The sequence below is a fragment of the Acytostelium subglobosum genome (genome assembly GCF_000787575.1).
Source record: "Acytostelium subglobosum LB1 DNA, scaffold: scaffold24, whole genome shotgun sequence".
NCBI classification, from domain to species: Eukaryota; Evosea; class Eumycetozoa; order Acytosteliales; family Acytosteliaceae; genus Acytostelium; species Acytostelium subglobosum.
The window spans coordinates 187,761-200,343 of record NW_012236509.1 but is presented as its reverse complement, the minus strand read 5'-3'; the positions used below and the strand labels follow the sequence as shown (position 1 = coordinate 200,343).

General features: G+C 45.0%; 6 protein-coding genes across 6 annotated transcripts; 4 read left to right on the top strand and 2 right to left on the bottom strand.

The window, feature by feature from the left end:
• Nucleotides 1-362: 362 nt before the first annotated feature.
• Nucleotides 363-1,514, top strand: SAMD00019534_098500 (hypothetical protein; the record flags this gene model as incomplete). The annotated part of the gene is made up of 2 exons (XM_012894882.1): nt 363-700; nt 788-1,514. Coding segments are annotated over 2 exons (1,065 nt in total), but the record flags the coding sequence as incomplete, so codon positions are not given.
• Nucleotides 1,515-1,668: 154 nt separating this feature from the next.
• Nucleotides 1,669-3,552, bottom strand: SAMD00019534_098490 (hypothetical protein; the record flags this gene model as incomplete). Its single annotated transcript, XM_012894881.1, has 1 exon — nt 1,669-3,552. The coding sequence occupies one exon, from the start codon at nt 3,550-3,552 to the stop codon at nt 1,669-1,671; it is 1,884 nt and encodes a 627-aa protein (XP_012750335.1).
• A 403-nt stretch (nt 3,553-3,955) lies between these two features.
• On the top strand, nt 3,956-4,846 carry SAMD00019534_098480 (hypothetical protein; the record flags this gene model as incomplete). The annotated part of the gene is made up of 3 exons (XM_012894880.1): nt 3,956-4,085; nt 4,152-4,344; nt 4,429-4,846. 3 exons carry the CDS (start codon nt 3,956-3,958, stop codon nt 4,844-4,846), a joined length of 741 nt encoding a protein of 246 aa, XP_012750334.1.
• A 700-nt stretch (nt 4,847-5,546) lies between these two features.
• SAMD00019534_098470 (hypothetical protein) lies at nt 5,547-8,779 on the top strand (the record flags this gene model as incomplete). The annotated part of the gene is made up of 4 exons (XM_012894879.1): nt 5,547-6,874; nt 6,955-7,134; nt 7,220-8,318; nt 8,387-8,779. The coding sequence occupies 4 exons, from the start codon at nt 5,547-5,549 to the stop codon at nt 8,777-8,779; spliced, it is 3,000 nt and encodes a 999-aa protein (XP_012750333.1).
• Nucleotides 8,780-8,973: 194 nt separating this feature from the next.
• SAMD00019534_098460 (hypothetical protein) lies at nt 8,974-9,126 on the bottom strand (the record flags this gene model as incomplete). Its single annotated transcript, XM_012894878.1, has 1 exon — nt 8,974-9,126. A coding segment is annotated over one exon (153 nt), but the record flags the coding sequence as incomplete, so codon positions are not given.
• A 1,226-nt stretch (nt 9,127-10,352) lies between these two features.
• Nucleotides 10,353-12,581, top strand: SAMD00019534_098450 (hypothetical protein; the record flags this gene model as incomplete). The annotated part of the gene is made up of 3 exons (XM_012894877.1): nt 10,353-10,607; nt 10,713-12,302; nt 12,369-12,581. 3 exons carry the CDS (start codon nt 10,353-10,355, stop codon nt 12,579-12,581), a joined length of 2,058 nt encoding a protein of 685 aa, XP_012750331.1.
• Between the last annotated feature and the right edge of the window lie 2 nt (nt 12,582-12,583).

The window sequence follows — 12,583 nt, the reverse complement described above, 5'->3', positions numbered from 1 at the left end:
CCAATCCCACCCTTTCACTTCACTTCAAGATGAGAGGGTGTTGTTTGAAACACAACCCACCTTAATCCATTCACTCAATTCACCTATCTCCTGTCACCTGACCTCCTTACTCACATTCATTCATTCATTCATCCATTCATTGAGATAAAAATACATAATAACAGATATACATATACATATATTCATTCATTATTCACACTACTAGTTGAACAACAAATATTTAAATTATTATTATTATTATTATTTTTCTTTATTCATTTAACTCATTCATTATGAATATATTATCAACAACAGGTTAACAAACATAATAGATAATAGATACAACGAACAATAATAATAATAACAATACAGAATAACAAGCAATGACAAATGCAGCAATGGCAGTTGACTTGATAAATGATGTCTTGTCCAGTGATTCATTGACGACGATGTTGTCAAATATGACACAACCGCCAAATACAACTTCGAATCCAACATTTTGTACATTGACACAATCACATTTGATGGCGGCATATATTGTCAACTTAATTGCCAGTTGTCTATCAGTAATTGGATCAGCAGCGATCATTTTAAACTACTTCCTATTCCTAAGCCAGACCAAAAGAAATCAAGTTCTATATCGACTAATTCTATTCCTATCAATTGCCGATTTCTTTGGTTCACTTTCAATATGTATATCACAATCTGTACTCTTGATGAGGTATGTCCAAAGATGGTCAATGTAATTCCCCTGTATGAATATTTCCACTAACATTCAATCAATCAATCAATCAATCAATCTAATCAGTTACAAACAAAGTGGATCATTCTGTGTATTGATAAGAGCATCGATAAATTATTTCTTCTTGTCTAGCTTTGTTTGGATGAGCTGCATTGCCTTCCATGCTTATTGGAGCTCAAGACAAAGGAGTCAAACACCATTGTTTGTTTTCCATGTATTGTCATGGGGCCTACCAACAGTGATGACAATAGCAATGCTTTGGCAACACGCGATCGTTCAAGAACAGAATGCCAACTACTGTCATCTCGAAGCCAAGTCCAAATGGATCTATTGGTATGGCCCATTAATGTTAACATTCGTCTGGAACATTGTATTATACGCGATGATCCTCTGGAAGTACCGCCACTCTGTTCGTCCAATGTCACCAGACTACCTGTCATCCGGTTCCATCAACACGCAGCACTCAGTGTCGACACACTTTGTTAACGAGCGAAAGAAGAAGATGCATGGAAAGGTGGCTCGCCAGCTTGGCATCTACTTGATGGCTTTCATAATCTGTTGGCTGCCGGACTTGATCGATGGATTCGTTCCAATCTCTGAGCGATTCTGTCGCTTCTACTGGCTGTGGCTGGTACAGAACTTCACGACACCACTGCAAGGCTTCCTCAACTTCATCGTCTATGGTGTTGCCAGCAGGATGTTCCTGCGATGTAAAAGAAAGGAACCACTTGATCTTCGATCACTCAATGAGAAGCGACAACAAAAGATAAGTATACTCAGAGGTGTTGTAGAGTAGAGTAGTTAGTGGCTGTGGCTGCGACTACTACTTCAACATCATCATCATCATAAATATTGTAAATATATACTCTGCCGATCAAGATATCAAACATCAACTCCGACATGTAACCTAGTAAAACATTCCAAGGAATCATTCCAAACAATTTACTTTATTGTACCTCTTCATTGTTGTTGATTTCGTCCTCATTAATGATTGTGTATCCCTCTGTTCGGTTCTCTTCAAGGAATCTTACCACTTCCACATGACCCAAGGCCGCGGCATGGTCCAAAGCATAAACTGTGCATCCCTCTGTTCTGTTCTCGTGAAGGAAGCGTACAACTTCCAAATGACCAGTGGACGCTGCAAAGTCCATGGCATTCACCGTGCATCCCTCTGTTCTGTTCTCGTGAAGGAAGCGTATGACTTTGAGACTTCCAGTGGCTGCTGCGCCATCCATCGCATCAGTTGTGCAGCCTTCCGTTCGATTGCGATGAAGGAAGGTTACCATCTCCAGGTGTCCTCGGGCCGCGGCCATGTCCATCGCATCAGATGTGCAGCCTTCCGTGCGCCTGTTGTGAAGATACTCGAGCACCTCCAGTCGTCTCCTGCTCGCCACCATGTCCATCGTCTCGCCTATCACACAGCCTTCGGTGCGGTTCTCATTGAGGAAGCGTACGATCTCCAAGTGTCCCTGGTACGCTGCACCGTGCATTGCGCCCTGTGTGCAGCCCTCTGTTCGTTTGGCATGAAGATACCTTACAACGTCAAGGTGACCATTCTCGGCGGCATTGTCCATCGCTTGTGTCGTACAGCCTTCAGTTCTGTGTTCATGGAGGAATGCGACGATATCCAGATGTCCACCTTGCGCGGCCTTGTCCATGACACCTGATGTGAATGCATAGTCGAGTCCTTGCTCGTGAAGGTATCGTATAACTTGGCTATGGCCCTTGAGCGCGGCCATCAGCACGGACGACGTAGAGCATCCCTCTGTTCGATTGACACAGAGGTACTTGATCAAGTCCATATGTCCGGCGTTCACAGCATTCGACATCACTTCCCCGGTCCATGGCTCGGTTCGGTTCTGCTCGTGGAACAGTTTAACAATGGGCAGATGTCCTTCATGTGTGGCATATAGTATCGCATCACTTGTTCCGCCCTCTGTCCTGTGCTCATGCAGGAATTGGACTACATCCAAGTGGCCGTTGAACGCAGCCCAGTCCATGGCCTTTGTCGTGCAGCCCAAGGTCCTATTTTCATGCAAATACCTTAACACTTCAAGATGGCCCTTGGCCGCCACTCTGTCCATCGTGTCAGCGGTGCAGCCTTGATCACCCAGTTTGTGCTCGTGAAGGAAACGAACGACATCTAAGTGACCTTCAATCGCGGCATAGTCCAGCGCGTCTTCGTGATCCAACATCCCTTTCTCCATGTCCAGATCATACAGATACTGGACCAAGGGCAAGTGTCCGTTGAGTGAGGCCACCTCGAGAGCTTTACATGAGTAGCCCTCGGTTCGATGTTGTTGGAGGAAGAGAAAGATGTCCAAAGAGGTAGCATGGTCCATCGCGTTTGTTGTGGCCGCTGCGCCATTGTCGTGCAGATATTGAACGAGGTCCAGACGTCCAATCGATGACATTGCATCCAGTGCCATCAATGACTTGAAGGCGTGATCATTGCTTGTCGCTGTCGTTGTGGTGAGGATGTACTTGATGATGTCCTTGTGTCCTTGGAACATCTTGAATGAGCCACATTCAAACTTGATGGGAGGTGCATTGAGGCGCTTTTCAGTGTCGCGATTGTTGAAGCGTCTATCGACACATTGAGTCCAATGTGCAACCAACTCGGGCCATTTCTTGCCCTTGAAGAAGTTGATGTCATGTGTAGTTGAGAAAGAGTCGGGTCCATCACGATCATCATCTGTTAAACATGTTGATATTAACACCTTCTGATTGATCAAATGAACATGATTGAATAACAACTTATATAAATAACGATTATAGATCAATTGTCTGAACAATGAATCTTTATCTTTATCTTTATCTCTATTAGACATAATATATGAATTCAATCTGAATGATTCGGCTATCAAGTTGAAACTTATACCTTGCCCTCGCCCTTGCCTTACCCTTGTTTATCTAATCCCTGAAGTGTAATAAGCAGAATACTATTGTTGACAAGATTATAAGGTATACCAAAATGATCACTGGAATCATTCCAAACACCCCTTCACACTCACACACTCATCCAAAAAAGACACTTTCCCTCATTTCGGGCTTTGATCAAACTTTTGACATTCCACGCCAAATCAGATCACTTCATAATTTCCAACTTCAACATTTATAACAACATGTTACAGATAATAGATAATAATAATAATAAGTTAATATCCCATTCAGTAAAAGTAGTCTTGTTATTGTTTGTGGTGTTGGCTGTGGCAGCAGGCGACACAACTACCGATGACCCATTTTTATGCAGGATGTTGTGTTGGTCGTGGCAATACCTGTGTCAACGGACTACAATACAACAATGTTGGCATATCATACTTCTGTCCCGACACTGACTTTGGTACCGAACAAGATCGTTTCGGTAACAACCTTCAAGTGTGTATGAGTCCGTGTATATACCAATATCGTACGACCAACTCTACAACAGGCATTGGCAGTACTGGCACTAGCACTGGCACTAGCACTGGTAGTGGCACAACACAATACACCACAACCAATATAGTCTACAGCACATCATACTCCATCTCTGGCTCAATCTCTACCTCCACGGCCACCCCCACACCAACAAGTGACAGTGACAATGACAATGACAATGACTACTATGATAATGATGATGGATTGTATGGACTAAGTGAGTCCCAACTCCAAATAATGGTCATAATATTTGTAATATTGATCATTGTTTGTGGATTGATTATTCAAAGGAGGATGAAGAAGGCAAAGAAGGAGAGTAATGAGTACCAGCCAGTGTCAGACTTGATTGATTTGGAAGACCCTCCCGCTCCAACTCCAATCGTCATCACACCAACTATTCCAACAATGTCAAAGTCACCAGTGATTGAACAACAGGCCAAAGAAGTAGTGATTATGATGGTACCAAACAACAACAACATGATGATGATGCCACCAATGTTCATGCCACCTCATCAACAACAGATGTTATACTATGTACATCAGGCACCTTATGGATTTCCCGCTCCTGGATACCCTGCTCCTGCCCCTGTCCAAGGCCCTGCTACTGCCACCATGCAGCAATATCCATCATATTTGCCACCACCATATCCATTCCAATTTCCTTTCATGATGACTACCCAACAACAACAACAACAACAACAACAATAAGTTACTCTACTTCATGAGTTGGCACTTGGAATGATTCCATTCCCTCCTTCCCCTACTCAACAAGATCAATCACATGATGAGATAAATAATGGACTTCCAAAGGTCATTCATTTCCCCAGAACATGCCCGTTGCATCAACAGATGTGCTATGAAATATCTTGATCGGTGTTGTTTTTTTTTTTGTCGTTGGGTAGGGTCAACTCAACGGATCAAAAAACAAGATACTTGGCGCCCTTGTTGAGGTGGATGGTGTGTGATTTGATTTGTTGTTCCCCTCAATAAATCAGTCAGGGCAGTCCCGTACATTCGTAGTGCAAACATTAGTAGTACTTGCTTTGTATCCTCTAAAGTCAAGGTGTCTGTCTGTCTGTCTGTCTGTCTCTCTAGCAACAGGTAGTAATTGTATAAGTAATATAGTGACATACAAGGTAAAGTCATTCATCCCAATCAATCATGTGACCATGAGTTCATGCATGGTGAATGTGTGGGTGGCGGTGTGCGAGGAGAGGTGCAAAGCTAGCCCCCAAAGATAGAGTTAGATCGCAAGGGCGACATGTCAATGACCCACCATCCCAATCAATCAATCAATGTCAATGCAATTCAATGAATCACTTACTTACTTACATGTAATACATACAGAGATATACAGATATACGATACAGATATATAGATATATAGATAGATAGATAGATAGATAGAGATGGCAGAAGCCATGACGAGAACACAATTGTTTGACTTGTCAAATGAGGACAATAATAACAACCTCGACGATGGTCATCAACATCAAGGACAACATAATAATAACAACAATCCATCAACACCTATGGGTACATTCGAAACAGATGATTATACAACATCTTCGACATCATCATCATACTCATCATCGGCGGGATACCTCACTACACCCGTGGCACCAATCAATCATCAACCTCCAATCCCACTCAATCTACCCATTCAACCAATCCAACAACAAGTCGTACATCATCAAGGCTCACCATCACAAACAAACTCACCATCACAACTACAACGCAAACTGCAACAGCAGCAACAACAACAACAGCAACAACAGACACCATCATCACCACAGTCAGGTATCAACTTGATACCTGCACCCAAGCCATACCCATTACATGAAGCGGCATTCAAAGGCGAGCACGAGAAGATCTCTTCACTACTCATGTTCACTCAAGGCAAGAGTGCCTCGCATGGCAAGTCACACAGTAACAGCAACAGTCCCTCGCACAGTCGTGTCGATCATCATCAACATCATCAACCAAAGCCACAACCAGTAGTAGTCGATGTAAGCAAGTTGGAGTTTGTTGGCATCAATAGCTTGGACTCAAAGAAGACGACACCCCTGCATCACGCGGCATTCAACGGCCACAAACATTGTGTGAAGCTGCTGTTGGCGTCAGGCGCCTATCCCGACATCCAGGACATTGACGGCTGCACACCCCTGCACAACGCCTCGTTCAACGGCTTCAAGTCCGTGATTAGCATGCTGATTGACGCCGGCGCCAGCGTCACCTCGAGCGACATTGACGCCAATACCGCGCTGCACAAGTGCTGTTACAGCGGCTATCACAAGTGTGGCGAGCTGTTGCTGCAGCACGGCGCCGACATTGAAGCGCGCGACGTCAATGGCATCACCCCGCTGCTCAAGGCCGCGTCCAACAAGCACTATCGATGCCTGCTGATGCTGATTGAGAAGGGCGCCGACGTCAATGTCAAGGACCTCTTTGACTCGACGGCGCTCCACCAGGCCTGCTACAAGGGCAGTGACAAGTCCGTCTCGCTGCTGATCCAAAAGGGTGCGCTGGTCAACACTGGCGACAAGGATGGCCACTCGCCCCTTCACAACGCTGTCTTCAACGGCTTTGAAGAATGCACCAGGATTCTCCTGGACAAGGGTGCCAGCATCGATCAGCGGGCACTTGATGGTTGCACGCCACTCCACTACTCTGCCTCCAATGGATTCGAGAACTGTGTCAGTCTCCTTACAAGACGAGGTTGTAAATTAGATATAATGTATGTTTGATAATGTTTTTGATGGACTCTGCAGATGATCACTGGACTAACTCTTCCTTCCCTCCTTCCATTTGATGTAGAGATGAGAAGAGAGGTAGGACTGCACTACACTTTGCTGCTAGCAAGGGTACAATTGGATGTGTTGAGATATTGTTAAAGGCTGGCGCCGATGTGAATATCAAGGACCTTTCTGGAAAGACTGCCAAGAACCTAACAAAGAATCCAGACATCATTGCTTTGCTCTCATCCTATGAGGAGAAGTATGTTGTCACAACCCTGGATGATGGTCATTCAATCAATCACTAACTCTCCATCACTCACTCAATCATCAATCATCAATCACAGGAAGAGGAAACAGAAGACTACCAAGCATAAGAACTCAACAATCAAATCAAAGAAGAACAAGGACAAGGACAAGGAGAGGGATAATGACAAGGACAAGGATAGTACAGACAATGGATCAACAACAACAACAACGATTGTTGCAGCAACAGCAGCACAACAACAACAACAACAGATTATGAAACATACATCATCACCATTGAATGATTCATCAGATTCTGCATATAAACAAGAGACAAATAGTGTTGTGAACGAACCATCAACGCCAGTGAAGGAGGAAGCTGGACCAACTTCAACATCATCAACATCCACCACATCATCAGTAACAAGCACAAGCACAACAACCACCGCCACAATGACAGGATCCACCACCATCCCATCATCTCCAAACAACAACAACAGTAGTACAACTCATCCATCAATATCCAGGACAGGTTCAATGGATTCAATCAGCAGCGAGAGAGAGTATGGCGCAGAGGTCACGCCCAAGCTGGACATCTACGGCTTTGTCAAGTCGTCCAGCACAGTCGGCGACGAGACCACTGTGCGCACCAAAAAGACAGAGAAGCGCGAGCGCAAATGGACCAAGATGATCAAGAACTGGCCAAAGTTCTCAAGGACTGCCAAGCTCCGCGATCGCCTGCCCAAGGGCGTGCCCAGCTCGCTGCGCGGCTTTGTCTGGCAGCACCTGCTCAACGTGCACGACATCAAGAATCGCGCCTCCGTCTCATACCAGGAGCTGTTGGGCAAGCCTGCGCAGCCGGCCATCGTGGCGCAGATCCAACGCGACCTCAACCGCACGTTCCCCAAGCACAGCTTCTTTGTGGAGAAGGGCGGCTTTGGCCAGCAGATCCTCTGCAACATCCTGACGGCGTTCTCTGTGTACAACCCCGAGGTTGGCTATTGCCAGGGTATGGGCTTCATCACCTGTCTGCTCATCATCTACATGGCCGAAGAGGATGCCTTCTGGGCCCTCGTGCAACTGTCCGAACGCTACGGAATGGCGGATGTCTGGAAGCCTGAGTTCCCCTACCTCCAAACCTCCTTCACATTGCTCAACACAATGTTGGAGACACATCTGCCACAACTCTATGCACATATTGTAAGTCCTTGTTGGAACAATCCCAATCACTCAATCATCAACTGACACTCAATCACATGATCAAACAGCAACGCCAGAATGTATTCACGCCACTGTACTCATCACAATGGTTCATCTGTTTGTTGATATATAACTTGCCATTCCCATTGACCGTTCGCATTTGGGATGTATTCCTGAATGATGGCCTGGTGGTCATATTCTCGGCGGCATTGGCGTTGTTCAAGATGCACGAAGACGATTTGTTGAAGATGGAATTCGAGGACATACTCAATCTGCTAAAGTTTGCCAATGGCGAGGAGAACACGATGAGGATTGATCCATCGGCATTTATGAAGCAGCTCGTACACTACAAGCACAAGATCAAACACTTTGTCAATGACGGCCAGATACCTGATCCTCATGGCGGTAGTATCAATGGACATGGTAGTAGTGGCGGCAATGGTAACAGCAGTAAAGGTTAATCTTTATCCATTATATCTCCAAACCAGTGATTGATTGATTGGGATGGTTCCAATGTTGTCATCGCGCGCAGCAGCAACCTTGATTTATTGTTGGCAACACCCAGAGAAGGTGATGGATGTAGAAGGGGAGGGATGGGAGGGAAGAGGAAGATCGTACATTATATATTGTTATTGTTGTTATTGTTATTGTTCAATCAACAAGAGACAGAGTGATAAGGCAGCAATGAGAAAACGAATGATGGTGCCAAGCGCTGAATGAATGATCCCAAGATACCAATTGAGAATGCAACTGATATAGCTCCAACACTCCTAGATGATGTCATACCTGTCAAGTTCGTGTGTGTTAGTCATCCACTCTCTTCATCGCGAGTTGATGTCATCCAAACATACCATCAGCAAGTGTATATCCGACGAGAAGTAGTAATACTGTAATAAATAACTTAATAGACATTGTTGTATGAAGTTGTTGTAGTTGTTGTTGTTGTAATAGTAATAGTAGTTGTTGAGATAATGTACAAGACGTCTGTTGATTTATAATGCTTTGAATTGGATTGATTGATGAATTAGTCAATCAAGGATTGACTGTCAACTTTTTGAATTTTGATGGAATAATCAAAGAATCATAGGAAGTGTGTGTTTTTAAAGATCATTTAGATCAATAACGACTCGACCCGAATAAGACTGTTACAGATACACCAGGCTAAGTACAAAGGTCCGACATGTACTACTACGTGGTGGCAAAAGGCGTCACACCTGGCATTTATGATTCTTGGTAACTATCCTGGAAGAAGGTCCAATACTATACCATGATGATTGAACGAACGAGGAATGAATGAATGAATGAATGATCACTCATACATACTACCCATGTTCATCCATACTTAAGGGAGAAAGCTGAACCCAATGTGAAAGGATTCTCAGGTGCACTGTTCAAGAAGTTCGAATCATTAGATGCTGCTCATCGATATTGTGCTCTACATAATCTGGTGATTGATAACAACAACATGTTCATTGAGTTGTTTTCAGCTGCTCATATTCCAATGACTCCTCCTACTACTCCTCAGAAGCATACACCAGCACCATCACCAGCATCAGCACCAGCACCTGTACCTATACCTATACCATTTCAACTACCACAAGTACCTGATAACAACACCAACACCAACAACAACAACAACAACAACAACAACAACAACAACAACAACAACAAAGACATAGACATTATTGATTTGACGAATGATGATGAAGTATGTCCACCTCATTTGATGGTACCATTCCCAGGAACTAAAACACTATACTGCCAACATGGATGTGGATACAGGGAGACACTGTAGACTAATCCTATTGCTGGACACAATAAATATCATCATCTGATGTGATGACCAAAGGGTACCCTTCAAAAGTGCGAAGCCCCACACTTTGATGATGTTCATTCATTTGTTTGAAATTACTAATCACCTTGTCATCATACTTCATTTGTTCATTCATTCATTTGTTTAATTAGTAGTAGGATATATATACATATTATAACAAGGTCCTAGGTTGTGACATTTGTAGATATAGATAGATAGCAATGCTTAACACATCATCAAGGTCATTTGCCAGATTGGTCAAGTCTGGTAACCAACTGTTACAACATAGATATGCAAGACCAAGCAACAAGATGGCCATCACAACAACAACATCGACATCGACATTAAAGTCAATATCAACAACAGGTCAACACATAACAAACATCACAAAGTCATCATTATCATTATCAATATACATCAATAACAATGGACGCAATAACTACTCAACAGCAACTACTCAGTCAGATTCATCAGAAGTATGTCATGTTGCCACACGTGTTGCCGCGTGTTGCCACCTGTTACCCCGTGTTACCGTGGACCACACACGACTCACACTCTTCACTCACTTTGATCGATCATAGGTACTTAGAAAGTTGATTACACCTGAACAAAAGATACTGTTTGAGAAGAATACAACATTGTTGGAAGCATTGGAAAAGGATTTGTTGTACTTTAACGCGCCAGAGGACTCACGTCAATTGATAAAGGATGCGATTGAACAGCTAAAGGACCAACAGTTCTTATTGGTGGTGGTCGGCGAGTTCAACAGTGGCAAGAGCTCATTCCTCAACGCACTACTTGGCAACACATTCTTAAAGGAGGGAATCACTCCAACAACGTCCAAGATCAACATTCTCAAGTATGGCGACGCAGTGCACTGTGCCGCTGGACGCAGTAACGAGGAGGAAGTGATCAAACTGCCCGTACCATGGCTGCACGACATCTCGCTGGTGGATACGCCCGGCACAAACGCCGTCGTCAAGGGCCATCAGCAGATCACCGAGCACTTCATCCCGCGCTCTGACATGGTGCTGTTTGTGACGTCGGTCGACCGCGCGTTCAGCGAGAGCGAGCGCAGCTTCCTCGCCAACATCCGCGCGTGGCGAAAGAAGATTGTGGTCGTGCTGTCCAAGGCCGACCTGATCGAGCACAACCCAATGTCGGACGCGGCGGCTGACCTGGCAGAGGTGACCAAGTTTGTGCAGGAGAACTTCAACAATCTGCTCGGTGTCAGTCCCGTGCTGTTCCCAGTGAGCTCCAAGTTGGCGCTCAAGGCCAAGCTCACCGTGGCCAAGGAGGTGCCACCCCAACAGGAAGACTTTGGTGAGCACCTGGCACAGAACAGCATGTGGCGCGCAAGTAAGTTCGCTGCGCTCGAACGCTACATATTACACACTCTTGACAGCTCGCAACGCGCCAAGCTCAAGCTACTCAACCCACTGGGCGTGTCGGAGAACATCTTGCACTCATTCACTGCTGACTTGGCCGAGCGCGCCAAGGTGCTCACTGTCGACCAAAAGATCATGCAGAACGTCGAAGAGCAACTGGACGCGTTCCGCAAGGAGCTGCACAAGGACCTCGAGTTCCATCTGCAGCGCATCGACAACAATCTACTCAAGATGGAGACGCGCGCTGACGCCTTCCTCGACGACAACATCCGCCTGACCAACGCGCTGGCCCTGCTGCGCACACAGGAGATGAAGCTGCGCTTCGAGAAGGAGGTCGTGGGCAACACGATGAACGAGATCGAGGCCAACATCTCGACCCTGATCGATTGGATCGTCGAGAAGAATGCCAAGCAATGGCACAACATCATGGACTACATTGACTCGCGCTCATCATCACGTCTCGAGCGACTTATTGGCAATGTGAATCGCAACGGCGACTTTTTGCACACACGATCAATGCTGCTGCAGAACATTGGTGAGAGCACATCCAAGGCATTGTCCGTGTACAACAAGGAGAATGAGGCAACAAAGATCACACAAGAGATTAGAGACACACTGTTCCGCACGGCTGCCATCGAAGTTGGAGCAGTTGGCCTTGGTACCATCTTGACCGCATCACTCCTTGACGTCTCTGGCATCATTGGAATGGGAGTCTTGGCCATTGGTGGTCTTGGACTACTTCCACTCAAGAAGTCTGCACTCAAGAAGTCTGTTCATTCAAAGGTATGGTCGCTGGAACAATTCCAAACAGACTCAATCACTCACTCACTCAATCAAACCATATTTTAGGTACGCGATCTAAGACATGAGTTGTCAACTATAATGAATCATCATTTTGAGACAGAGTTGGAACATGGAATACAGAAGATGAAGGATGGAATCAGTCCCTTTAGCAATTATATTATTGCCGAGAATGACAAGTTGAACCAATCTCATATCAAGTTGCAAAAGTATAACGAGACCATCTCCAATCTGAAAGAGGAGATCGAATTGTTGAAGTAATA